This window comes from Perna viridis, chromosome 6 (genome assembly GCF_037379345.1).
Source record: "Perna viridis isolate PV_CMFRI_1.1 ecotype Kerala chromosome 6, ASM3737934v1, whole genome shotgun sequence".
NCBI lineage: Eukaryota > Metazoa > Mollusca > Bivalvia > Mytilida > Mytilidae > Perna > Perna viridis.
In genome coordinates, this window is record NC_142450.1 from 22,169,721 (window position 1) to 22,197,317 (window position 27,597).

At 33.5% G+C, this 27,597-nt stretch overlaps 2 protein-coding genes and 1 long non-coding RNA gene across 10 annotated transcripts; 2 read left to right on the top strand and 1 right to left on the bottom strand.

Annotated features, from left to right (window-relative positions):
• The first annotated feature begins 1,257 nt into the window (after positions 1-1,257).
• Positions 1,258-17,829, top strand: LOC148614090 (organic cation transporter protein-like). 4 transcript variants are annotated; one of them, XM_088587923.1, is made up of 12 exons: positions 1,258-1,416; positions 2,937-3,104; positions 3,844-4,033; positions 5,173-5,276; positions 6,681-6,835; positions 7,865-8,033; positions 8,872-9,096; positions 9,559-9,785; positions 10,306-10,487; positions 13,607-13,758; positions 14,682-14,773; positions 16,886-17,829. In XM_088587923.1, exons 2-11 carry the CDS (start codon positions 2,950-2,952, stop codon positions 14,749-14,751), a joined length of 1,629 nt encoding a protein of 542 aa, XP_088444049.1. In that variant the 5' UTR covers positions 1,258-1,416; positions 2,937-2,949; the 3' UTR covers positions 14,752-14,773; positions 16,886-17,829. The 4 variants fall into 4 exon arrangements, with proteins under 4 accessions (XP_088444049.1, XP_088444048.1, XP_088444050.1 ...); XM_088587922.1 differs by lacking the exon at positions 16,886-17,829 and having other exon boundaries at positions 14,682-14,821; XM_088587924.1 differs by lacking the exons at positions 2,937-3,104; positions 16,886-17,829 and having other exon boundaries at positions 1,279-1,416; positions 14,682-14,821.
• LOC148614091 (uncharacterized) lies at positions 17,825-20,683 on the bottom strand. 2 transcript variants are annotated; one of them, XR_015923562.1, is made up of 3 exons: positions 20,572-20,677; positions 18,875-19,031; positions 17,825-18,060 (listed from the first exon to the last, which is right to left on the bottom strand). It is a non-coding gene; the product is annotated as an uncharacterized LOC148614091 (long non-coding RNA). The 2 variants fall into 2 exon arrangements; XR_015923561.1 differs by having other exon boundaries at positions 17,825-19,031; positions 20,572-20,683.
• On the top strand, positions 17,927-27,023 carry LOC148614092 (uncharacterized). Of its 4 annotated transcripts, none has more exons than XM_088587929.1 (4): positions 17,927-18,066; positions 19,664-19,819; positions 20,646-20,768; positions 26,222-27,023. In XM_088587929.1, the coding sequence occupies exons 2-4, from the start codon at positions 19,777-19,779 to the stop codon at positions 26,938-26,940; spliced, it is 885 nt and encodes a 294-aa protein (XP_088444055.1). In that variant the 5' UTR covers positions 17,927-18,066; positions 19,664-19,776; the 3' UTR covers positions 26,941-27,023. The 4 variants fall into 4 exon arrangements, with proteins under 4 accessions (XP_088444055.1, XP_088444056.1, XP_088444053.1 ...); XM_088587930.1 differs by having other exon boundaries at positions 19,664-19,792; XM_088587927.1 differs by lacking the exon at positions 19,664-19,819 and adding an exon at positions 18,803-18,880 and having other exon boundaries at positions 17,928-18,066.
• The last annotated feature ends 574 nt before the right edge of the window (positions 27,024-27,597 follow it).

Sequence of the window (27,597 nt, forward strand, 5' to 3'; positions counted from 1 at the left end):
GGTTAAAAACATGGCCGCCGTCACTAAAAATAGAACATAGGGGTCAGACAGCAGATTTTTGCATATATCTCCAAAACCGTTAGGTTTAGCCAAATTCTGACATTGGTAAAAGTGTTCAGCATGATGAGATCTATCTGTGGTCAAATTTTGGTGAAAATTTGTTGACCCATGTTGGAGTTATTGCCTTTTTTGGTAGTTTTTTGTTGTTTTTGATGTTATTACTTTCAAAAATCTTCTTCTCAAAAACTGTCATACGGAATTCAATGACAGTGTGTGTGCGTGCGTGTGTGTGTGTGTGTGTGTATGTGTGTAGAGTATCCTTAACAAAACGAAAGTTTGCATTTTTGATCGGATAAAAAACATGACCGCCGTTACTAAAAATAGAACATAGAGGTCGTACAGTAGTTTTTTGCATACATTTCCAAAACCATTAGGTTTGGCCAATATCTTTCAATTGTTCAAATATCCTTATTATAAGGCCTACAAAAGTCTTTAAGGATCAAAGTTGTCGTACGACTCCATGTAAGGGTTATTGCCCTTGAGAAGTGAAAATGACTTTTTTTTACAGCTTTCAGCCTATATCTTGAAAACTATGATAGATAGAATAAAACATTCAATTGCTGAAATGATTCTTATTATAAGGCCTACAAATGTCTCCAGGAATCAAAGTTGTCAGACGACTCCATATAAGAGTTACTGCCCTTGAAAGGCAAAAATGCAGTTTTCAGTCAGTCAATATCTTGAAAACTATAATAGATAGAATGAAAATGTCGATTAATGAAATGATCCTCATGATAAGTTCTACCATGGCCATCATGGAGTCAAAACTGTCAGACAACTTCTTGTTAGAGTTATTGCCCTTGGAAAGCAAACATTTTACCAGGTGAGCGATTCAGGCTCCTGGGAGCCTCTTGTTTAAGTTTTATTGTAGCCTGTTCCTTCACCAATTATGATAAAATAAACTGACAATTAAAGAAGGTTTGAGAATACATCACAAATAATAACAAAAATGTTAATGATTTTCTGTATATTATCTAAGTTTACAACTGTTTAATAAATTAACAAATGAACCTCTTTCTAGTGAATCTATTTTTGTAGTGTACTTTTTATCAAAATTTTCAAGGTGAAAAAGTGGCGCGAAAAAATATTTCCACTTATTGTGTTCACTTGACAGAACCTCCAAAAGTTAGTTACCTAGTTAAAAAATCTAACGATATATTTTTAGAATGTTATCTTTTTATAACTTCAGTCTACAGTGTGTTTTATCTTAAGTGCTATTGACATGACTGAACAAAAATACCTGCAGATAAGAGATAATACACCAAAATCTAGAGTCATTGGCCTCTTTACAACTGATGTATTTTGTGGACCGGAAGTAGAACGGGATAGCAAGGAAAACTGAGTGTTCAGATCATAGTAAGACATGAATTTGAATTATACTTCATATACAGTATAACTTAACTTATTTACTTGTAGGATTGACAAAATTGTTCTATTATCAGTTAATAGAAATGTTTCAAAATACCGTCAGATCATAATATTGGTAAATTTATTAAAGCAAATATGTTTTCCTTGTTACGATTTTTGTCAGAAATTATAGAAGTTCATTTTTTTTTCAATTCCATTAAGTTTCACGGTATCGAAATAAAGGAATTTTCTTGATTAATGTAGTTTCGAGTTTTAGGATTAGACTATCTAATATCGTGTCTACAATTCATAATGGTGGTTTGGACAAATCTGAAACTCAGGAATATAAAATCCTGACAAACAAAAATAGTTAATTATATAGAATATGTCGATTTTCCTCATTTATGAATAGTTACATCATCCGTTTTGGGGCTTTTTACAGCTTGCTTTATGGTATGGGTTTTGCTTATCATTTAAGACCATAGTGTCATCTATAGAAGGTTTGTTTGTTACTAGGTATTTGGTGGGTGACTGTCTTTTTGGTTTATTAATGTAATGTGTAGGAACAGTAGTTTTCTTCAAAAAGGGTACAGTTTTAATTTAGACAAAACAATTCTGTACGTCGTTCTTCTTAGACATGCTGAACTGTAATTCACAATCTATAACAAATGTAAAATTAAGATTGTAATTCATAGCATACCACATTACGTGTTTATGGGTAAAGGAGTGTAATTAATTTACCAACTTACTTTCAAAATGATAAATAAGTTTATATCTTCAATTTTGTATTGTATACGAAACACTTCTGAAAAATAAAAAAAAATACGAAACTTATTAAGAATATTTAAGACAGTTCAAAGAGAGTATAAACAATATTTTGATTAAAAATATCTTTGAAAGAGTAATCAGGGGAACCAAGGTTATAACGGTAATCAAAAGAATGTAACTCGAGGGACAAAGACCAGACATGGAAAACAGACATACACAACAAAAAACATAAAGTAACTAAAATCATACATGCAAAGTAACAAAGGTAAATGAGCAACTCGGACTCCACTAAAAACTGGGAGCGTGGACCATGTGTACCGGTAGGTAAGCGTCCTCTGCTTTTCTAGAAACACCCGCCGAGTTGCTCATAAAAAGTCAAGTCCGAGGTAAACGAAAGAGGGAAGGAAAATTATGACACGTTGAACAAATCAAGTTTTCATGGCGCAGATGGATACACTGTAACGACCCACGAGTTCATGATGACGACCATAAAACTTTTGTAGTGATGACGTCTATCTTGTAGCAACATAACCCTGTTCCAGAGGCCTATTTGTTAGAATTCTAGCGCGATACAAAAAGTCTGCGTAGTATCGGCAAGTATCAGAATTCAATTAACTCAAAAACAGTTTATAGCTTTTAATTATTTTTGTTTGTGCTCATGACATGATTTTATTAATACATATTTTTTTTCTATCAGTGTATTCATATGTAAAATATTTTCTTGCCAAATAATGATATATGTTTTTCTCTTTTTTCAAAAGGCAGCGCAGAATTATGAAGCAAAAAGTTAAGTTTGATGATGTAATTGACAAACTTGGAGGATTTGGGACGTATCAAAAACGACTGTATGTTTTGATTGTTGCACCCACCTTTTTTATAGCAGTGACGGTATTCATAGCTGTATTCATAATAGGTGACCAGCTTTTTAGGTATGACTTCTATATTTAAATATAAACACAAGTTAATATCCATGGGCTACATATGGGGTGAAAAATATCTTAATTCTCCTTATCTATACAACAATTAAGTCGCTATCAATTTTGTTTTCCTGTTCCAGTATTTGGAGTTTCTAGAAAAGCAGAAGACGCTTACCCTACCAGTGCACCTGGGCCACGCTCCAAGTTTTTAGTGGAGTCCGAGTTGCTCATTTGCTTTTTTTACTTTGTATGTATGATTTTAGTTATTTTATGTTCTTTGTTGTGTATGTGTTTTACATGTCTGGTCTTTGTCCCTGGATTACATTCTTTTGATTACCGCTATAACTTTGGTTCCCTTGATTACTCTTTGTAAACACTTAATCTTAAAATTGATTTTAATGAGTTTCACAGTAATACACAGAAATCTACACATATGTAGTATTGTATTTACCATGTACATGTATTTTAGTTACATCATTACTACAACTTCAACGATTCTCTGTTGATCTGTTTGGGCTTAGGAGGATGTGAGATAATTTACAACAATAACAAATTTTGTAGATGGCTCTAAAAGTAAGCATGCATTGAAACGGTTATTATGATAACCATCAAATTGTACAGTTAAATATGTAATTGACAGAGTGCATTTGCACCCAACTCCTGCAGCTTCTCGAAAAATAACTTAAGTGTAAAAGCCTTCGAGTAAATCACATTTATCCCATATATAAAATTGTGTTCGAAATAATTTCAGATGTAAACTACCAGGATTTATGAATGATACATTTGACTCACAGTTTTACCCTATTTATAAAAACCAAACGAATACCCAGTACATAGATGATACTTGTGAAGTGGCTATTAACTCAACCACCAATATAACAGAACCGTGCAATCAGTGGGTTTATGACAGATCTGTGTTCAAAGAAACATTAGTATCTGAGGTAAATATGTACATGTATTAATACTTTGTCTCAGTAAAGAAGTATAATATGATTTAGGATTGCCTATGATGGATTGGGCTCATTCTTTGTTTACGGTGCACCGCCATGTTGCTATGGGCGAAGTCTCCTACGGCGAGGAGAATGTATGATAATTTCTTCTGAGAAAGCTGAACACATTTCTACAAGGCCAATGATTTCCAAATTATTATAAAAAAAAAAAACAAGTGTGGACACAGTCTGGTATTGCCTGAGGGGCAAGTATGGACTCAGACTGGTATTGCCAAAAGAGCAAATTTGAACACACATGCGTTTTGTCTTGAAAGAGTAACCAATGGAACCAAGATTCTAGCGGAAATCAAAGGAATGTAATCCAGTGACAAAGACCAGACATGGAAAACAGACTAACACAACAATTAACATAAAGTAACTAAAATAATACATACAAAGTAACAAAAGTAAATGAGAAACTCGGATTCCACTTGAAACTGGGAGCATGGCCCAGATGCACCGGTAGGGTGAATGTGTTTGCATCGTCCAGAAAACTCCTCCATTTACTGAAATCAGAAATTGAATTAGGCACATGTTTATATATATATATTAACATCAATAAATGTGCTAAAATAAATTCGACTCTACGAGTTATTGCTAAAATAAAACGTCTCAAGTTAGGTATCCTTCGATAAATAATTTATTTTTCTACATAAATTATCCACGAAAAACTAATTTTCAAGGAAGGATTTTCACTGCATACTGACATTGTAGAACTCATATTTTAGGTATTCATAATTAAGATAATAATGTACCTAACATATCTGATCATTTCAAGCGCTTAGATTTTCTTTTTGGGGTAATAATTACTATAAAATCGTAAAAAAGGGAATTTTCAGAATTTCAGAATACCTATATCAACGAGGTATAAAAAGTAGCCAAAAAATACAAAAATGCTTCAGTTTATTTTTTGGCGACAAAAAGATTCGTAATCGGGAGATATAGGGGTACCTGAAAATCATATTCTGGTTGATGAGTAGGGGGTGTACGGGGATTATCTCAGACCACGTATTATTTGGAAACATCTTGCAAATATTGACAAACCGCACAATTAACACAATGCATTTTCACATTGTTTTTTTTCTTTCTAGTATGACTTGGTGTGTCATAGGACCATTCTCCAATCTCATGCTAACATGGGTAGTTCTGCTGGAGAATTTGTTGGAGCAGCGATATTTGGTATACTTGGTGACAAGTAAGCTTGAATTTACAGTGCTAGACATTTGTCTGACAGATCGTCGAAACATTGTTTGGTTTCTGGTAACTTTGCTCGTTTTTCTTTTCTATTCTAATACAGGAATGTAAAACGGGATGTAAAGTTGACTGACATATGGATGGGGCGCCCACCGACACGTTTCAGTGATTTTCTTTCCTTTCAAATATGTTTTTTTCTCTCCGAAAACGGTAGGGCTCGCTCTCCACACACATTGTGTGTTACTAGATTAATCTACCGATATTATTTTAGCAGAAAACTTGTATGTTATTTTAGAACTAAAGTTATCACACCAAAAGAAATACACTCGTATAAATAAACCTATTAAATGCAATATACACTTTGAGACAAGCATGCTCAACTCCTCACTCGTGAACTTCCTTCGTGATCATAAAAAAACTTAGTCACAAATGATGTATTGTGTGTTCGGCAGTCAAAAAAATAATAAATGGATTTGGGACTTACTAGGCGTCCTGACAAATTAACTAGAAAAATAACTTAGTGTCAAAACAACTGTCAGTGAACAACAAACGAACTCACTTCTTTTTCAATATGGAAATAAAATAAAAAAATATTAACTCTTACACGCTATTAGTATGTTAGTATTGCCAAAAAGTGTTTTATGTATTATTCCTCTATAACGCTACGAATTGCCAGAAAGTGTTTTATGTATTATTCCTCTATAACGCTACGAATTGCCAGAAAGTGTTTTATGTATTATTCCTCTACATCACTACGTGATTAAATTGTACAAATAGCAGTGATTGGTCGAACTTTCCCGGTGTAAAAAGAATCGAAAATTCACAGTGTGTAATAAATTCTGTTATTTTACTGGCGTACTTTGCTCCCGCCCCCCCCCCCAAAAAAAAAAAAAAAACAACAAACAAACAAACAAAAACAATCAAATACGCACATCCAGCATACATTTTACAAACTTACATTTTAAGCACAAATGTATGAGTGATTTTAAGTCAGATAATTGAATAATAGGATAATTCATTAGAAAGAGTGAATAACCAAAATGTTATCACCAGTACCGAAGAACGCCTAGTTTCAACGAGTGCAGAACTGTTCCGCGCACTTCAAGCGTTCTTGGTACGAGTGATAATATTTTGGTTATTCACGACAACCGATGGATTATCCTATGTACATATTAGTACACTTTCTGCATAGTTTATTGTAAGCATATATTTTATATATTGTGATCGGCGTATAATCTATTGAAATTCAGATTGTGACGTTTTTGGAGGAAGGGATCGAGGGGGATAGTTGTCCGTTGATTTCTTTTATTTTATTATTTTATTTAGTTTTGTTATGTGTTTGTATTGTTTTCCGAAAGTAATTCCATTGTAAATTGCAACTATTTAGAAACATCATCCTTTCTAGGTTTGGTAGAAAGGTAGCACTGTGTGGATCTCTAGCGGTGATGCTGATAGGCCATCTTGGAACGGCGTTGTCTCCTAATTATATTACATTTGTAATAATGCGATTTATTGGAGGTGTCGGAAACTTAGGATATTGGAACAGCGCTATGATTTTAGGTATGCATTAAGATAAACATTCAAAATTCTATTCAAAACTTCAGAGTAGTAGACACTTCAAACAACTGAAAAGTAGAGGCAAACTATAGAAGTATATTACTTGAACTAAACTGTTTTGGATTGTTTTTTTTTTGTGCGTGTGTTTAACAAAAACATATGAGCAACTCGGACTCCACTTAAAACTGGGAGCATGAACCAGGTGCACCGGTAGGGTAAGCGTCCTGCTTTTCTAAAAACATAAAGAGTCAAGTCCAGGGTAGACGAAAGAGGGAAGGAAAACTATGACACGTTGAATAAATCAGTTTTCATCTCGCAGATGGATACACCATTTACAAATCAAAGTACTTAAGTAGCAGTCTTTTAAAACATTAGACAGAAGGTGATTCATGCATGTCAAAAACCCACTAAATTCAGTTTTATTTCTTGTTCATAAACAGTAACTGATCACGTAACCAGTCTTCGTGTTTCATTTGGTTGTTGCGATTTTGAGATAAAATTATATAGATTGTACATGAAATTTGCACTTTGCAAGAGTTATCGTTCTTGATTTGGCTTTATTTGATTGCTTTTAGTGGAAGATGACTGTATGATTTTCAAACAAGTGCAAATCTGAATGCATAAAAGGTTGTTGTTATGTGAAAATATAGCATATGTAGACTAAAGAAGCATCATTTGTTTTGTGGGTTTTTCTACACCATGAATCACTTTACCATTGGCAATGCCTGAATTGTATGTGGACTGGTACTTAAAGTCGAAATGAAACATGATGAATATTTTTTTCATGCTATCAACTTTCTAAACAAAAACAATTTCTCTTTAAAAATCAATTGCCAGTCCTTTTGAAAATGTAAAGAAATAGAAAATGCAAGAAAACTAGATAATAATGGTTTTTTGTAATGCTGGAAAAGTGGAAGACTTAGTGTTTATTTAATATATTTATACCTCACTGTTGGGTTCCTTTCTAATTGGCAACAGAGACAAATAAATATTTACCATTAGAAAAGTGACCATATTGTCTCATAAATATAGGTTTTGAAATTGCTGGACCAAAGAAGCGTTTATGGACAGGAATGTTGATAGAATTTGTGTGGGTTTTTGGAGAGTATTCCATGGTGTTTGTGGCCTATTTTGTACGGGACTGGAGGACCTTACAGCTAATTTTTGCTGTACCTTTAGTTGTATTCCTTACATATTGGAAGTATGAGTGGTAACCAGTTAGTCGATACACTTTTTCAATTCATTAGATTTTCAGCTGCGAGAACATTTCAGATAACTTATCATTTGATTAGATTACTTTTAGATTATGCTGTCTGCATTTAAGACCCGAAACTAACCGAATAGTACTTACGCTTCATGTGAAACTAATGTAAGTAATGAAATGAATCGGAGTCCCGATCCTCTTTGTAGCTAGAATTCCCGATCTTGAATGAACGTAACAGAATATTTTTTTTGAATCAGCTTGCCATGGACAGTATTTGATTTTTCCAAGTTGTTTTCGTTGAACTTCTATTTCATATTGCGTCACATTTAAAGACTTGTCTAATTGTAAATATCGGCCAAAATTACCAAAGCGTCACTAATAGGACAATTCAGATACACGTGATCTAAACGTGTGAAAACATGAAACAGAGACGATCTAAATACACAATGAAGTGAATAGAATGTACATGTAATACCATTACATATAAAAACTGAAGATAAGAAAAACAAGACAGTACACAAAAAAAAATAAATAAAGTACTGGCAATATGAGCGTTCACAGAAAAAAACGGGAGTGTATAGTTGTAATAGTTGTTATAGACTTTAAATATACATCTTTCCTTGTGAAACATGAAGTATTCAAATGGAAAGTAAAGAATTAATATCAAATGGTTGTAGTTTTGATGAATATTTTCCCTAGAGCAAGCACAGAAAACAAATAATGTTTAACAGTATATAACGAACCAATGTTCTCTTGAGTTTTCTTGTAAAATCACTGTTATTTATTGCTCCTTTTGTAACTAATATTGGTTTTTGTTTGTTTCTTTTTTCTGAAGATTTTTAATTGAATCCCCACGGTGGTTAATTAACAAAGGAGATAGAATCACTGGAATGAAAATCCTGCGTGAGATGGCAATGGTTAACAAATGTGAACCACATCAGTTAGATGATATAGAAGTTGAAGGGGATGAAAGAGTTAAAGGTTCTATTCTGAGGACGATAAAGCAACTCGTCACGTCAAAAACTATGGTTTTCCGTACTTTAATATTACAGTTGAACTGGTGTGATTTTGTTCTAAGTTACTTCATGCAACATTCATTACAGATAGTTAAAACTTTGAAAAATATCATAACTATATATCTGGATTCTGCCATATAAATCCTTATAAGGGTCTGATCCGTTAATTGAACATTATAATATTATAAGATTATAATTTTTTCGTTTTTGCCAAATAATGCACAAAACTGGTTGTTCGACACTAACAGTAGTCCGGTAGTCCTGTGCATGAGACATGACTACCCTGAACTTTAAAGTGGCAGTCCTTTGGGCTCCCTATATAATTTAAAAGCTTTTACTAGTACTAAGGACAGGACTGCAAAATAACTATGAGGAATACCTAATTTATCCTTCAGAAAGTCCTGTGAAAAACTGTACTGAGGATGAAAGGTTCTTAAAACACGTGTACAGTATCCCGATCCAAAGTTTGCAATATTTATATGATCTTTTTATCATGTTATATGTAGGTTCACCGTCACTTTAGGATATATTGGTCTAACCTTGAACAGTGGCAAACTTGGTGGAAGTGTATACATAAATTTTACTATATCTGCTACAATGGAGTTAGTGGCATACCTATTGTGTCTAATCTTTCTTGACAAAATTGGAAGACGTTTACTCCATAGCACGTGCATGTTAATAGGTGGCGTTGCATGTTTATCAACGATTTTTCCGGTTTTATATGGAGATTCATGTATGTATCTTTGAAGTCATTTGAAGTAATCCCTTTACACTGTCGCTCTAGAGTTTGGAATCATTTCTAGTGTCGATTGTAGTTTTTTTTTTTACTTTCGGACTTTAGATGCATTATATCTTGACAAATCATGAACATTGCACCTTTGGTTTTAAGTATAAATGTAAATGCTATACATACAGATAGGACATTTTTGTTCTGAAATCAGTGATGGATCTTTTTCTATATGTTGTGAAATAGATATGGAAACTAATTTTTACTGTCGAAAAAAAGTGTCAGTATGGAGAGAAGCAACATCTGTTATAATTTCGGCGCTTCACGACATTGATAAATAAGAAATTCTTTACTTTTCATAACACATTATAAAATTATGCTAGCAACTGAACCGTTAGAAATATGATGAACAAAACAAATGAAAAGAAAGACTTTGACTCGAATCGAACGGTTGAAAAAATGACTTGATTAAATCAATAATTTAACTGACGCTGACTTTCAGTAACGAGGAAAATATTTTTTTTAGCTCACCAGTGGATCATCATAGTGCTATCAATGATAGGAAAGCTTGGAATTTCAGCAGCTTTCGCTGATATATTCTTCCTCAGTGCAGAACTCTTCCCAACATCAGTTCGAAACCTAGTTTTAGGAATATCATCAATATGTAGTAGATTCGGTTCTCTGTTATCACCATATCTAGCCAATCTGGTAAGAAACTATCATGCAATGGGAATTTTTTAGTAAGATAGTTTATTTTTATTTCCTGGAAGCATTTTAGGTGTTCTCGTGTAGAAACTAAAAGTCTCTAGATACGGGGCGCCGAATGGGACTTGATTTTTTTGTAATCAAAAACAATTTTGTGAGACAAAAGTCTATTTTTTTGTCACAAAATTCAATTCTGTGAGACAAAATTCAATTTTGTGCGACAAAATTCAATTCTGTGTCAGAAAATTCAATTCTGTGAGACAAAATTCAATTTTGTGTCACAAAACCCAATTTTGTATGCAAATTAGTTTACAGAATCCTTTGGATATGCAAATTAATTCAAAATGAGCAGCATCATGTACACATGTATTACAAACTTAAAGCATTCACTGCAATACAGTGGATAAGGTACAAATGTGCACGGTTACAATAAAGCACATAAGTGAAAGAAATATCGGATATCGTAATCGTATAACCCACTATGTCACTTATCTTCAATCTAAAGATAGATCATTAGAGCATTTGTAAACAAAAGGGAAACAAAAGTTCGACACGTATTATATCGGTTTTTCATGTCGCCCGACCTGTTCCACTTAACTGAATTTCTTGTGTCATACATCAATAGAATCGGAGTGAATTAAGGAATCTATCTGTACCTGGCAAAAAATCGTGAGGGATAGTGCAACAAAATAATCTTTCGCCGACTTTGACAGATTAACAAATTTCACCGCTTAACATATTTCTATTATGATTTTCATGGCTAATCTGACGATTCATTTCTTTTTCCAGCAAAATTTGGAACAAATACATTATACAAATTATCTTGTCAAATTTTTACAAATTTGGTTGCGATCAACAGGTCGGGCAAAAGCATTTTATAGTTGAGTTGAAAGATGTCAGGAAATGATCACAAATTCACCAGGGAAAATCCCAATAAATCGAAAGAAGAAAAATCGCGTATTTTAAAAACTGTTTTATCAAACAAATCTCACAGAAAACGTATAATAGCAATTTTAGTAATATCAGAACAGTTTTACTGTAGAATGCAACTTAAAAGATTTTTTTTTAATTTCACTTAAAACGGCCATAACCGTCTTGCGTTGTAATAGAAAGCCTGCATCTGCGAGACTCGCGATTAAACCTTCTTACAAAATCGTAATGAGAGAATTCATTTGCATATCCAAATGATTCTGTAAACTAATTTGCATACAAAATAGATTTTGTGACATAAAATAGACTTTTGTCTCACAAAACTGAATGTTGTGACACAGAATGGACTTTTGTGACACAAAATTGGAAATTTGTAGTACGTTGTAAATTTTGTTAAGCAGAATTCATTTTTGTTTAACAAGATTCACTTTTGTCTGTACAAAATTTAATTTTGCGTACAAAACCACAAGAGTCCCATTCGGCGCCCGGTACTAGAGAGCCTGAATCGCTTGCCTGGTCAAAAATAGTCTTTATAACTTTCTAAAACTGGATTCTTGACCTTACCGTACTATTGTCACAAGAACCATTTAATCAATACAGAGCATCTTACCCACCCGGTTTTCATATTATAAAATATTATTATAATTTAAAAGAGATTTAAAAAGAAAATACATTTCAGGACCCATAACTCATTCATTCGTCAAAAATCCTCACACAAGAATTGTTAAAATACCCTAAGGAACGTTCATGCAAAGTTTGGTTACAATCTATTGAGTAGTTTTAGAGAAAAAGATGTTTGAAAAAAGTTTATGGACGACGACGTTTCTGCCCTTTCATACATGTGCATATACCCTTCAGCGGGTAAATTTCACGGGTGTTAAATTTGGCGTATTTAAGCGGGCTGTCCAAAAACGCCAAAATAAATTATGCGAAATATTTACTCTGAGCTTACTACGTAGCATTCACAAAAATTAGCATCTTCAAATCTCTTCATGTATTATATATTATGCCTTAATATCCCCATATTTTACATTCTCCAGTATTACATTGCCTACATACATGTACATTATATTTTAAAGTATCAGTACAGCATCAATCATACAAGTAACAGCAGTTCAAATCTACTATGGACGATTAAACATTTCTGTAATTAATTTAATATATATATATACGTCTCAGAATGTATACCTCTCAGAATGTGACGATTCTATTCGCTACACTGCTCCATCGGATCAATTGATACAGGGAAGATAATGTAAACGTATAGAAAGGTCTGAAAAATTCCCAACGATGTTAGAACTGTCAAATTTGCGATGCAAATTTTTGGTCGTTCCCTCCGCGGGACTAGAACTCGTAACGCTGTATATATATATATATATTGAAGGGTCTGAAAAATTCCCAACAATGTTACAAATTGTACCGCTGTGACATCTATGGCAAAACCGCCTGCACAAAGTCCAGCGTCTTAGACCCCTCGGCCAGCTAGGCTATAAAATATAGCTTTCGCTGGCCAGGTCACTCCTCCTCGTAGGATTAATCTAGGGTTGTAACTTAGTGCTTAACTTGTGCAGGCGGTGTTGCCATAAATGTCACAGCGGTACGAGTTCGAGTCCCGCGGAGGGAATTTTTTCAGACCCTTCTGTAAGTTTACATTATCTTCCCTGTACCTGTTTGATCCATGTAGCGAATAGAGTCGTCACATTCTGAGAATATATAACACTATTCGGTCTTTAAGTTAATAGACCTAAATTATATCTGTGTTTTTTTTTCCTATCAAAAGGATTCACAATATTGTAAATCCCAAAATTATTGCGATGTGTTTTGTTTGTTTTGCTTTGTTTTTGTTTTGTTATGTCGGTTATTTGTTGTCGTTGTTGTTGCTTTTTGTTTTGTTTTGTTTTGTTTTTGTTGTTGTTTGTTATTTATTGAGGTTTGTTGTTGTTTTTTATTTAGTTTTTTGTTTTTAGAAAATGCGACTACCTAAAAATCGTTTTTGTGAAAATGTATATTATGTACGTCATTACACGAGTAATATGGAGTTATTATTATAATTGGAAAACTAAACATCAGCTTTATTACTAAAATGGCAAATTCACATGAATCATTACAACCAATCATTTCTGAATTTAAAGTCTATGACAAAATCCTTTTTATATTTAATATTGCTTTAACAATATGTTGTCCTCTTTTAGGCTTTATTAGTACCAAGTTCATTCGGCAAGGCTTTACCACTGTTTATATTTGGATCATTAATGTTGGCGAGTGGAATCGTATCCCTATTTTTACCAGAAACAATGAACCAGAAAATGCCGGAGACAATAGAAGAAGCCGTTCAACTTAAAAGGTGAGATTTGCAGTATATGACTGAGACAGTTGAAGTTTTCTAAAGATTGTCAAATGGGTTTCCGCGGGATAAATGAAACAAAACGTTTCCTAAATTTGTCAGCAGGATTTAGCCAACCTTGTACATTCGATCAAGGGAACCAAGATACCAGTGGAAGTCAGAAGAATATATTCAAAGGATAAAGACTAAAAAGGGAAAACAGACACACCTAACAAAGGATATAAATAACCAAAACAGCATTTACAAAGAACTAAAAGTAAATGAGAAACCCAGACTCCAGTAAAAACTTGGAGTTTGGACCAGGTGCACCGGTAGGGTAATGACCCTCTGCTTTTCTAGAAACACTCGCCAAGTTTCTCATAAAATGTCACGTCCGGAGTTGACGAAAGAGCAAAGGAAAATTAGAAAATAAGTTTTTCGTGCGTTTTAACCGTGGTGTAAGAGGGTCAAAATGGACCGAGACTAGAGTTAAGAAACCCACTACATACATTTGGTTAATTTACTAGTACTCCATTTAACTTAAGCTTCTTTTAAGTAATATAATATGTACTCATTAATTTCAAAAGAATGTATGTATCTGTTCCAATATTATTCGCTTAAGGGGGTAGACCTAGGGTAAGTGACATAATTCATGAAATCAGTGATATGTTTGTATCATATTCAATTTCACCAAAGTATCTCAAGCTTCCGTTTGAAGCAGAATAAAATGAATCCAAGTTAATTAGATGCTTACATAAGATTGATGTAAAATGCTGAATACAAACGTTCCAATGATTTTTAAGAGTTATGTCCCTTATCCTAGGTCTACCTCCTTAATATCTCAAAGCTTTTACTGTATTGGAACCCCATAAATTTTCGACTTTGCTCCTTCTAATGAGAGAAGAATTGCATTGTATTTTATATGCTATTTACATTTATTTTAGATATAAAGATTCACACAAAAAGAACGTTGAAGTGTGCGTACCACTAAAGAATGAATATTCATCGAGTTGATCATCCGAAAATTGAATTATAGGTGGAGTAAATCATTTTACGGTTGAAAATAAATAGCATTTATACTTTGTTTTGATTTTTACGAGTTATGTTCACATAGATAACCGTTCATTGTGCTGTCTATGTTTTTGTTGATTTTATTTTTCTTCATCATTAAATTGATGTACGTCATGATGTGAACGGAAAAACATATCTAAACTTCTGACAAAAACCCTTGAGAAGTGAAACGCTCATTTAGTTTTATACATTTTTCTTGTACAACTTTTAAGATGTCATTTAGTATCATTTATTAAAACAAATCTTTTATTTCCATTTTTGCAGTTTATATATACTCTTGTAAGTCAAATTTGTGTTTATTGGTAAGAGCGAAGATCAACTGGGCGGTTCAAAGTCAAGCTCCACGCAGCGGCAGACGGTCGTTTCCTCTCTTACTTACCGCAGCAGACAGGCCTTTCGAAATTCTCGGGCGTTATTCAAATCATACGTCGTTTGGCAATCGAATTACGTCGCATAAAATCATTCACTTTTTCCCGACTTTGCAAGATTCTTGGATTTTCTGAGAGGGCTGACGGTAACCTGGCAGCCCGGGTAATATTTTCGTTCCACAAGTTTCTCTCAAATATAACCCCGGGTCACCAGTGACGTCTTCTGTCTTTTGATTGGCTGAGCGAATATGACGTTATTTTATTTATTTTTATACGTTCTGATATTCAAATTTAAAAACAAAAACGTTAAAATATTTCTTTCAAATTACTTATATTACCTTTCGATATGAAAGGACAATAATTAAGTTAATTTAGATAATTGCATCTTGGTTTTTACTTTATTTCATAGGCGGCAATTTACTCATAATCGGTGGTGACCTGAGTCTATATTAGACTGGTACCCGATCGCAATATTCAGTATGTTACACATATACAAATATATGTGTAGAATACACACTTTACATAAAAACATTTAGGCTTTTAACATAGTTTCAAACTTATTTTCAAAATGTTTAAATGTTATTTTTTATTAAAGAAGGATTCAAGGCCGTGCATATTTATCATTTGTAGCTAAAAATATTCAAATTATCACTCAAATCAAAGTAAACACTTGAAAGCAAAAGTGGGCAATTTCATTGAGCTATTTTCTGACACGTGTCTCGAGAATTTAGAACATTTGTTAACCTGAAGCGGCTTTCCATCCACTTACTTCCGGTCCCATTTTGAACATTGAAAATAACCCCGTACCGGACCTCGTGAGAATGTATTTCTAGTAGCTAATACCTGGAACGTAGTCCCGGGGACCAGGATAAGTCTATATTTTTGCAATCCTAGGGTCGCTTATGATATTGACCAGGGAACCAGATTAGGGCCGGCGGCAGCGTATATAGTGAAGTTTGAACGTCAGACGCAGTTTCGGAGCTTGGTTCAAAGTTACAGTCCGAGTGGGGTGACATTTATAACCGTTTTTGTTTTTAAAATTCCATTGGACTTTGTTATAGAGACCATTATGTTTCTTCGTGCTAAATTTGAATTTGGTCATGTACAGTTGTAGTTACGAATCCAAATGTATGTTCGGGCTCAGTAATTGAGGTTGTTAAGTCGTCCACACCAGGGGACAGACCAAATCCAGGGAAAAAACAAACATCCATCGACATCGAAATCCCCTTTAATTGCTATAGAAATTATTTGATAATGATTGATGGCAATATTTAGTAAATTTGGTCTGTGGTCTAGCGTCATGCGTGTCCAGGTGCTGTAGTATAACGACATGTTCTTTCCAGACGCTGTGATCTAATGCCATGTGTGCTCCAAAACTGCGGTTTCTAAGTTAGAAATCGGCATTTAATATTTTAAGCCCGCCGACGATTGGTCATGATGAACAGAAACTGAATAACTACTAACATGCATGCGTTTAACCAAGTGCTGCAAAGTATAACATTTTAACATTTCGACATTATCAAGAATTGTAGAAATGTATTGCTTAAAAAGAAAATCAAATAATATAATTTGCTATTTTTTAAGACGCACGATTGGTTATGGACACGTTCCATACTTCAAAGGCATTCTCTATGGATTCATAAAGCGTCTCGTAGTCTATTACAAAGTCCTTAAGGTTATCTTTTCTTCATTTTGTATATGATTGACAGGAGAGGATCAATAAGGAGATCATCACTTTCATAAATTGATCATCATATATCAGCTATTAAGATATCAGCATTTTGTCTAAAGTATGTCGTCCTTTCTTGCTATATTTGGAATAAGAAGCACAATATGTGTTTATTCGGTTTGATTTATTGTGCAAAAGAGCATAGGAAGCTAGTTCAGAAAAGGAATGTTGACAAAGTTAACGCATGCTACAACGCTTTTTTTCTGTCGGACTTGATATTCCATTATACTTATTGGGAACAGTGTCTTTGATCATTTTGTTGAGTCAGTCAAAAGTGATCTTTCAAAAGGCGTTGCCTCCCAAAACAATTTGTCATATAAACCTTTTACTACTTCAACGGATGTGACGTCAGTGATTGAACGTATGAACCGCCGTAAGATGATCGGATGATGCATCCTGAGAGAAAATTTTCTTTTTGTTGCATAATGGATTGTACATAATGTATTTCAGTATGCATTGAAATACTTCACCTTGAGAACGTTGACATGACCGCAAGAATATTCCTTGTTTATTAACATGTACATGCAGTCAACGGTTAAATAGATTTGATTTTTGTACGGATATTGAAGCGTGTAATATAAGGAAACAAAGGATTTTTAAATGATTTTATGAGGGAATAATTGTATCAAATTGACTATTATCTCAAGTCACGCTACTGTTGATTAGTTTTAATTTAAATTAGGTTTAATTGGAAACAATAAAATCTTTGTAAAAAATCACAACATTATCATTTAACAAGTCTACAAGACGTTGTTTTTTGTAAAATTCATATTAGGAACTTGCTGTACAAACTTGTCAAGTTTTATCGTAGTTATTTCCCCATATGGATTATTCTGAAAATGGTTCATTTCATAACGAGTCAGGCTGCGAAAATATTGAAGAAATATAAATATCTGTAACGGTAAAAAAATACGATCAATACAAGACTGAATTTTTAATGGAATTGAAATAGAATACACTGAGGCAGATACCAAAGACGTTCCCGCAATTCACTACAAAGTTGATAGATTCATTACAAGACAATGAACTCTCGAATGGAGGTTGAATCTGTTTTAGTGCCTTCCGAATTCCAAACGCCGTTTCCACTCCTTCATTCGAGTCTAAGTTTCATCAGCGTCCAGAGTTTGTCCTCTGCGAGAGGTTCTACCCCTTTAACTAAACGTGAGTATATGAATACAATTATAACAAAATATTTATTATAATAGAGCATGAAACATGTTTTTAAACATGAGTTACATCTGCGTCTAAAGTTTGTACTCCGTCAAAAGTTAGACTCTTCTCATGGTACATACATGTAAGTACTATATATGCTTCGTGTCGTCGATAAGACATTTTAAACATCAGAGCATTTGCTTTTAAAGATGAGTTACATTTGCATCTATCTTGTCCTCAGCTAGAGTGGATAGCACACTTTAAACTTCGGAGTATTTGTACGCTAAAGTGTTGTACTCCCTTGATAGTTTTTCGCAACCACGAAAACGGTCGATATAGTTTTTTTTAATACGTACACATGAACATTTTTCGAAATTCAATTACAAATTGTTATACAGTAAAAGAGTTGAAAATCAAAGTCCTGAAATAGTTACTAAAAGCACTACGTTAAACGTATGGTGATACATTATAAAGACGTAATAATGTGTCAACACGAAATAACTGCACAAATTTCATAAAATAACAAAAAACAGATCCTCTAAATTTGACATTTTCGTTTCACTTTGTACCTCAATTCCACAATTACTGTTAATCATTTATACACAACCAAATTACATGTGATGCACGTCTGTTGACTTACATTTTCCAAATGGTCTACTAGTATTCGAAATATACATCTAGACATTCTAAATTTTGAAGTACAGGTGTTAAAAGTATTTTTCCCAATAAAGCATGCATATTTCAGATCAGAGACGTCTAGCTACATGTGTTGTATTTGTTGGTTTTATGCCGTTGAATCCTTATGTGTATTACAAACCTGCTGGTAACCGGATTATATAACATCCATGTACTAACAGCATGTCTTGTTTTTTGGTGCTTCATTTGGTTTTTGATTTAACTTTTAATAATCAGGTTGAAGATTGTCTTATCGTCTGCCCTTGTGCCTTTAAAAACATTGTCTTGTCTACTCGAGGCTTCAAAAACAAAATTGAACAAACTAGATTTTCAAAGAGTAATCAAGGGAGCCAAGATTCTAGTGGAAATCAAAAGAATGTAATCCAGGGACAAACACTAGACATGGAAAACAGAAAAACACAACAAGAACATAAAGTAACTAAAATAATACATACGAAGTAACAAAAGTAAATGACAAACTCGGACTCCACAAAAACTGCGAGCATGCACCAGGTGCACCGGTAGGGTAGGCGTCCTCTGCTTTTCTGTAAATACCCACCGAGTTGTCCTTAGGAAACCTTTACCTGGCTTCAGTTCGTATCCACAGTGACATTTCGCAACAGTGAACGGAAAAATTACGCGTTTAATAACATAAGTAAGGTTTCAACTGAATCCTAATTTGGGGAGCTTTCGTGAGTATAACCTCGACTATGCATGAAATAATTATGTAACACAGATGTTTTACATTTTAAACAAATTGACATTTATTTTCAACTAACATGTACATGGCGAATGTTAGTAATGTGATTTTATAAGGTTGTTTTTTGGTTTTTTTTAAATGTAAATAATAAAGTGCTAAAACTACATTTTTGTGATTTGTCAGACTTAATATTGTTTGTTTGTTTTTACTCGTTGAATGCTACTTTTTTAGTTACACTTAAAGACGATGCTGTATATTGCGTACAGGGCTCCAATTTACTTTAAAGAGTGAACGGTCCTGGACTGTTTTGCATCCAAAATGAACGGTCTATCCGGAGAAAGTGAATGTTCCTCATTAAAAGTAAATGTAAAGTGGCCCAGGACCTTGGTAAATGAGATTCAATGGTTCTGCTTCAGAAATACGGGGTCCCGGACCTCGGATCATTGCTAGTTTTAACCCCTTCGGCCCGTTAATCTATGTTTAACATTGTCAGACACAAACGTACTTAAATCATGAATGTTGTTGAAGAATATTCTTATTAATATCTATCATTAAATCCGAATTTAAAAAACTTCTGTATATATACATACAGACGTGTAATGAACAACTTAGAAAATTAACCTTGACGAATAAGCTAGATATCATAGCATTCTAAACGAGACAAAACTATCCAGTATTCCTTACAAATGCAACCAAAAAAAACTCGTGAAAGAAATATTGTTATTTTAGGGATAACTTATATTCTATCAAAAATGTACATGAAAAAAATGATGGTAGCCTTAAATATATCTCAGATTCCACAAAGTTAAAGAACAAACGTATGATTGATGAACTTTGGATACTTTCATAGTCCGCCGCCTACGGTTAGTTCGCTCCTTTCTGTTTGTTCAAAACACGTCTTATTTTTGTGATCAATGGGATGAGGTGACGCCATCATGAAACTTGAAACACAAGTAATATTTAATGAAAACAGTGGCAGGGGGAAAGCGTGCGTGCAACTCTTATTTGGCAAACAATTAGATTACTTTATACATTTGAAATGTATAAATTGAATTGACAACTGAAACACCCAAATATTTCAGTGCAGCCAAAAAACTTTCTTGGTATAAACAAAGGGTTGAACTCGAAATGTCACTTACCTATACTACAGTCTGCCATCCTTACTACCCCATTTTCTTTCTGTGTCATGACGTCAAAAATTGTTTCTATGCAGGAAGACGTTGCTATGACGCCACAGAGTCGATGGAGAATGCCTTCGAGGCACCGCTCGATCGTTTACGCTGCTTGCGAGGATTACATAACTGTGGACTACTACGAGTAGGAAACAAAGATACAGGTACGTAGTGAACGCGATTTTATCTATATCCAGATACACCTAACACTAGAAATGTATGTCGGATAGTGCTGGGTCTCAAAGCATGGACCAGTATCATTTTTTTATCATGTTTAACCAAACTTTTTTTCACTTCGCTATTTTTACTGAAAACTTGTTTTTCATTGCCCACAAAATAAAAGTACTATTTGAATAATGCTCTTTAAAGATATATATATATATAGAAGGGTCTGAAAAATCCCCATATAAAATATAGCTTTCGCTGGCCGGGTGATACATCCTCGTAGGATTAATCTAGGGCTGTAACTTAGTACACGATGTATGGTAGTACGGGACAGTTCATCTAGGTGTTATTATGTAGGATAGAGGATCAAATTAATGATGCATGTCACAACAAATCAATATTATATATATATATATAAAGATATATGTATCTTTATAATATAAAGATATATATATATCTTTAAAGAGCATTATTCAAATAGTACTTTTATTTTGTGGACAATGAAAATATATATAGCTAGCCGTCAATAATATTCAGGAATATTTATAAGATTGGGGTGCGTTCAAACAATTTAAAAAAAAAATTGAAATACGCGAATCGAATTCGCTATTCTAAACGTTTCGCGTGCAGAAAATAAGAATAATGATAGAACATACGTGTAAGTCTGTATACTAAGGCGTACTTATAAATTTGTAATGATGTTATGAAATATAAAAAATAAGTCAAGTGTAATAATCTAAGGTATCGAATACAGGATTTCAGGTTAGGGGCGTAAATAGACACTAAATAAGGAAATAATGTTGGTTAGAGTTTTTAAAAAGTCAAGATTTCAGACCAAAAAAAAAGTAAAATGAAATAAAATAAACCACAAATTTTAAGGGTGAGAGTGTGGCCATTATGAATAAGGCCTGTGCAGTTACTTTTTTCAACATGCACATGTGCATATTACTCAATTATATTCTAATCCTAAGAATTAGACTGTTAAGTGCAGCAAACAAGATTCAATATCTTTTATGTTTTGAATGGTAATAAAAAAAATACTTTGACCCTGGGAACTGTGATAATTTCGCTTATTGTCTCCCTTGAATGCCATTTTGCTATTAGAAAAAAAAAACTCTGTCACTGATAATAAACTGCAAAATTTCTTATAAAACTATATAAAAAAAAAAAGAAATAATGACTTTTCGATAATAAAGTATACTACATGAAATTTAATGCAACCAAAGATACATGTACCTCGCCCCGTTTTGTAAAAAAGGAGTAAGATCCAGATTGAGAAAATTTAAAAAGGTTCCCCTTACCTCTAATGTACCCACTTCGAAGTCGGTGGCATAGCCCAAGGTCATTTATTCCATCTTGGGACTGGATGATATTTTAGGCCTACTGGAGGACTATCAATTCCTTAAATATTTGGAATTTCCATATCTTCCTCTGTCGTTGAGAAAATTTTAAGAAGGCCCCCCTTGCCACGTATGTACCAGGTTTGGTGTCGGCTTGGACCAAGGTCCATTAGTATATCACGGGACTGAGATGAGATTTTAGGCCTACTTGAGGACTATCAATTCCCAAAATATTTGGAATTTCCATATCTTCCTTTGTCGTTGAGTAAATTTTAAAAAGGCGCCCCTTACAACTTATGTACCAACTTTGGTGTCCTTGCATGGGCCCAAGGTATATTAGTCCATCTTGACACTTGGATGAGATTTTAGACTCATTTGAAGACAATAAATTTCCAAATTATTGGAAATTCCATAAGCTTCTCTGTCGTTGAGAAAATTTTAAAAGGGGGCCCGCTTTACCACTTATGTACCAAAAACGAAGTCGGTGGCTTGGACCTACGTCCCTTAGTCCATCTTGGAACTTGGATGAGATTTTAGGCCTGATTAAGAACTATCAATTTTAAAAATATTTGGAATTTCCATATCTTTCTCTGTCGAGAAAATTTTTAAAAAAGCCCCCTCCCCCTTACCACTCATGTACCAACTTCGAAATGGGTGGCTGGGACCAAGGTCCATTAGTCCATCTTTGGACTGGGATGAGATTTTAGGCCTACTTAAAGACTGTCGATTCCCTCAATATTGGGAATTGTCATATCTTTTCTCAACGACAGAGGAAGATATGGAAATACCCAATATTTTGGGAATCGATAGATAGTCTTTAGTAGGCCTAAAATCTCATCCCAGCCCCAAGATGGACTACTGGACCTTGGTCCCAGCTACCCACCTCGAAGTTGGTACCAAAATGAAAGTGTGTGTGTGTGTTTTTTTTTTTTTTTTTTGTTTTTTTTGTAGAACTTTTGGAGTTGTTTTAATTGGATTTATAATTACCTCTTTTAGATTTTCCGTCAGAGAGTGAAATCATATTGATTTTTGTGATATTTTTTTCTTTCATTTATTTTTTTTTATTCATACTTCTGTTTAGTTTTTTGAATTATTTCTGATAAAGCCGCGCAACGAAATGAAGAAGGTCAACTTTATTTTAAAAATAAAGTTTTAAATAGGGATTTTATTCGAAAATTACTGCGCGAGTAAGGATAATACCAAAACTCAATTTTCGAATCTATTGAATTAAGGATAATGCAGTAACAATAGATTATTAGTTTGACTTTGTTTGCTATTGATAAACAATTTGAATACTCCGTGCATTTTTCAAACTAGTATTTTATTTCTCCATGTAAAGACTATATTGTTGAATGAAAAAACTCTTCATTGAAAACAAAAAAAAAACAAAACAAAACAGTACTATTAAAATGGTAACTAATAATTGTTTATTAAACTCTAAGTTAAGAACACAATCAAGCGTAAATTACTCTTGAAGCTCTAAATATCTTTGTTAGACATTCATTTGTTATCTTAAATGAATTATCAAATGAATTAATTTACAAGTTACCGCTTTCTATATGTATATCTGATTTTATTGTGTGCATCAAAACAAGTCCTCGCTGTGGTCTGATTTAGTTTGATTCTTGATGTACATTGTGTAAAATAAACTCGGAAAATTAAGAAAATAGCGGAAAGATTTTTGCGATTTCTTAACCACCACACAAGTGATTAATACATCTCACACGGACAGTATAAAGCACTGATACAATTTACATGTACACTGTACATACTTCTATGAAGATCTATATGAATTTCTAATTTGGCAAATTTAGTAAATTATCTGAAAGCAAAGAAGGATTGATTAAAAGAAAATACTAAAAATAATTCTGAACAATTTGGACACGTACTTGGATATTTGATTCTAAATCGGACTTTGTTAATACACTTTATTTGTATTTCGACGAGTAACCAAAGTAAGGGAAATTAAATCTTATAGTCAGTAGTAGATCCACAAGGCGGAGTCGAATCACCCTTTTTGTTGGAGAATTTTGTTAATTCCGTGCAAAATTTTGCCAGCAAATAGCCTGGAACCCCCCTTTTTTCGGGAAACCATCTAGAACCCCTTTTTTCAAAATTTGTGGACCCGTTCCCGCCATTGATAGTAATATTGGAGACAAAAATATAACAATATTTAGAAAAAATCTACTGATTTTTATTCCTATTTAACGTTTTCATTAAATGAATAACTTAATTCAAATTTTGAACGCACCGCTCATGAATATTATTGACGGCTAAGTTATTGACGGCTAGCTTCCATGCGGGCTGGTACTGATGGCTAGATTCACTTTAATGTTTTCTAGCTGTATAGTAAAACCAGGGAGTGTGGGGAATGATGTTGAATCAACTGAAATCAGTATCAATACAAAATATAAAAACGAAATTGCTAAATTTTTTAAAAGATATAGAAAATAGCAATGGCTATGCTAAAACTTTCAGTTAAGGAAAAGGTTTTTAAAAAAATACATATGATAGACACATATGTTGGCTTTGAAAGTTTTGGTGTTGTATTTATCCAAGTATAACTTTGTTGACATGGAAATAGGGTCTTGTTTATTATTCCCCCTTTTTGTATTGGTTGCTTGTTTCTCTTTTGTTTGTTTATTTTTTTTCACATTTTGGTAAGCCTATTATGTATATTCCTCACACTGAAAGAAGACAAAAAATCAATCTCGGTACCCTGAGTCTTTTACCTGACCTAATACCAACAAATCAGTCGAAAAAGTAGAGACAAGCAAAAACAATAAGGAGTCTTGACCAGGTGTATCGGTAGGGTAAGCGTCATCTACATTCTTACACTAGTGCTGAAGAACTGTAATAATGCCATGCTAATCTATATACATACACTTTAATCCGTAAAATTATTTTTGATGGGTTCTGGTTTATCAATTCCTATCAAGAGATTTAAATCACAACATTAGCATCTATTAAATTCCGATAGTAGTGTACCACACATTACACAATTGAAAACCGTGAAGCATATTAAATTCTTTGGTTAAAATATCAAGTTAAACAATAGCAAAAACTGCATGATGAGTGAAGCAAAGGGCGTATTCCTTACTTCTATAATAAAAAATAATTAAAAACAATGATAATAGAAAGCTTAATATATTTAAATAGGATTTTCAAATTTCAATTCAATCACGGCTACACAAAGTGCTTGATTATTTTTTTCTATCGAAAAAGGGGAGATAAACAAAAAATGCTTCCCCCTGCAAATTCCCTCTTTTCCAAATGATACACAAATCAGTTAAATCATTTGATTAAGATCTGTCGTATCATAGATTCGTATTCTCAAGTATGGAATGAAGTTTTATAAGATATTGGATACATATGTTTTGGGGAAGAAGTAAGATGGACAAATTAAGTGAGTTTATTTATGATAAATATTTACCATTAGTCTTTTCTTATTTTTACAGTGGCAAATCCGATGGTTGACCCCCTTTTTATTGGAAAAGTTTGTTAACTTGTTTAAAACTTGGGACAAAGATGAGCAAATTAATTATAGCCTCCCCTTTGTTTTCTAGATCGACCACCTCTTTTGTATATATCTGGATTCTCCCCTGCAGTTTGTAACGTTTTAAGTAGCAGTCTTTGTAAGAATCATGCAAATTCTGTAATATGTGATACAGCCCAAAAAAAGGCTTTCCAACGATAACTTTTGCATAATTCTTAGATGAAGTGCTACTTAAATGTGCATCAACTTTATTAGAGATATATTGTATATGTTGAACGCATGTTCTTCGAATCATTTCCTATGCTGTATCAGTTGAACTTAAAGGCTAACTTAAATTATAGACCGCTGAAAACAGTTGTAGTATATATGGTTTTATTTAGAAAACAAAAACGAAAAGAGTAAAAGTAAGAAAATTGACATTGCAGGCATTTTATTATTGCATGTAAATATTCTGTATTTGAAGTTAATGTAATCTTTAAATATATTTTTTAATTTTATGTTACATGTGTAATATTGATTAAATGCAGGTTTACTGTAATCATTTTTCATGGGGAGGGATGTGTTACAAGAAGACCCTTATTTCACACTTTTATGATTTTATCTTCATCTTTTTTAGACACGAAATTCCGTCGTACCGTTGAGGAGTTCCAGAGAAGCACATCACATTCACCATTATGTGCCATAAAACCACGAAAAGAATTCCCTAGTTTGAGAAGTAGATCCAAAACCGTCAGCAGCCTCAGACAGAGGCAAATTGAACAATATTTCAAAGAGGAAAATATTCCCCGAATCAAAAATGGATCACGAAAAGCGGTAACATTTGACTTAAGCAGCACAAGACAAACGGAGAGTATTGTAAAACGACCTCCGGTAACGGTATTGCAATCCTATGTTGGGGAACCTAAAACCTATTTACCACACCCTGATAAGCTTTTATTGCGTCGTCCTAAGAAAGCAACACAGTCTTTTACAATAGACGACGAGTTCTTTGTTAGTCTAGCAGAATCAATTCAATTGAGACCACTCAATTTTAAGACTTCCAACGATCAATATATTTACTATTCTCAAAATTATCCTTTGCTCTTGGATGCCAACGCAGAGGATAAGACAGTAGTCCGGAAAAGAACCCCAACACCTGAAATAACAAGTAACATCGCTGCAAAACGCAGCGTCAATTTAAAAGCAAGACTTAATATGCTAGAATCGAGTCTGGATACATTAGACAAAGAAACTGAAGATGTAGATTTTAAGACAGTGTTGCGAGACGATGTTTTTTATCCTAATCGATGGCCGTGGAATGAAAAGAAACCATCCGAAGACGACCTGCTGGAGTAATTTGTATTTGTTTTTATCGTAATATGTTTTTTTCCTATTATATGCTTTATGAACATTGAGTCTATAAAGCAATTAGAGTTATCGCTCTTAGTACCGCAGTTGTTACAGCATGGCACCCACACATTAAAATATGTTAAATAGAAAGTTAGTAAAGATATGTGTAGTATCAATGTCAAACATGATGTAATATATTGTCAAATTAATCACCAAGTATACACATCACAAAAACATCAGTTACTCCTAAAGGGTTTTTTTGAATTCGGAAGAAAAGTGCTTGACCCTCCAATTTTTTGTTGGAAAATTGCCTTGAATTCGTGCATTTTATGTGTAAAAATGAGCCTGGAACCACCATTTTTTCATACCCCTTCTGAATCTGCCATCGATATGCATTCAGTAAAATTATCTGCTTTATAAGGTTCAAAATGCGAGTTTTCACCTCCGAGGGTGTCTTTTTAGGGCAAAACCCATTTCTTCCGGAAATGGTTTCCCTTAAATTGGTCTATCGATACATTGTACCAATGTCCTATTGTCCCATAGATTGACTAGTGATATCTGTAACATTTTGTTGCGTGCAGCCTGACATCTGGGCATCTAAAGGGTGGGGGGGCAGAAGATAGTTCTATCTCACTGGTCGCCATTTCAATAACAGAGAACTAA

What these genes read in the sequence shown, in the direction of transcription:
- LOC148614090 (XM_088587923.1), top strand. Translation starts at nt 2,950, where the DNA reads ATGAAGCAAAAAGTTAAGTTTGATGATGTAATTGACAAACTTGGAGGA. An exon ending in AAGAAACATTAGTATCTGAG is followed by an intron (nt 4,034 to 5,172) that starts GTAAATATGTAC and finishes TTTTCTTTCTAG; the next exon opens with TATGACTTGGTGTGTCATAG. An exon ending in GAAGCCGTTCAACTTAAAAG is followed by an intron (nt 13,759 to 14,681) that starts GTGAGATTTGCA and finishes CATTTATTTTAG; the next exon opens with ATATAAAGATTCACACAAAA.
- LOC148614092 (XM_088587927.1), top strand. Translation starts at nt 17,928, where the DNA reads ATGAACTCTCGAATGGAGGTTGAATCTGTTTTAGTGCCTTCCGAATTC. An exon ending in TGTGTATTACAAACCTGCTG is followed by an intron (nt 18,881 to 20,645) that starts GTAACCGGATTA and finishes GTTTCTATGCAG; the next exon opens with GAAGACGTTGCTATGACGCC. An exon ending in AGTAGGAAACAAAGATACAG is followed by an intron (nt 20,769 to 26,221) that starts GTACGTAGTGAA and finishes CATCTTTTTTAG; the next exon opens with ACACGAAATTCCGTCGTACC.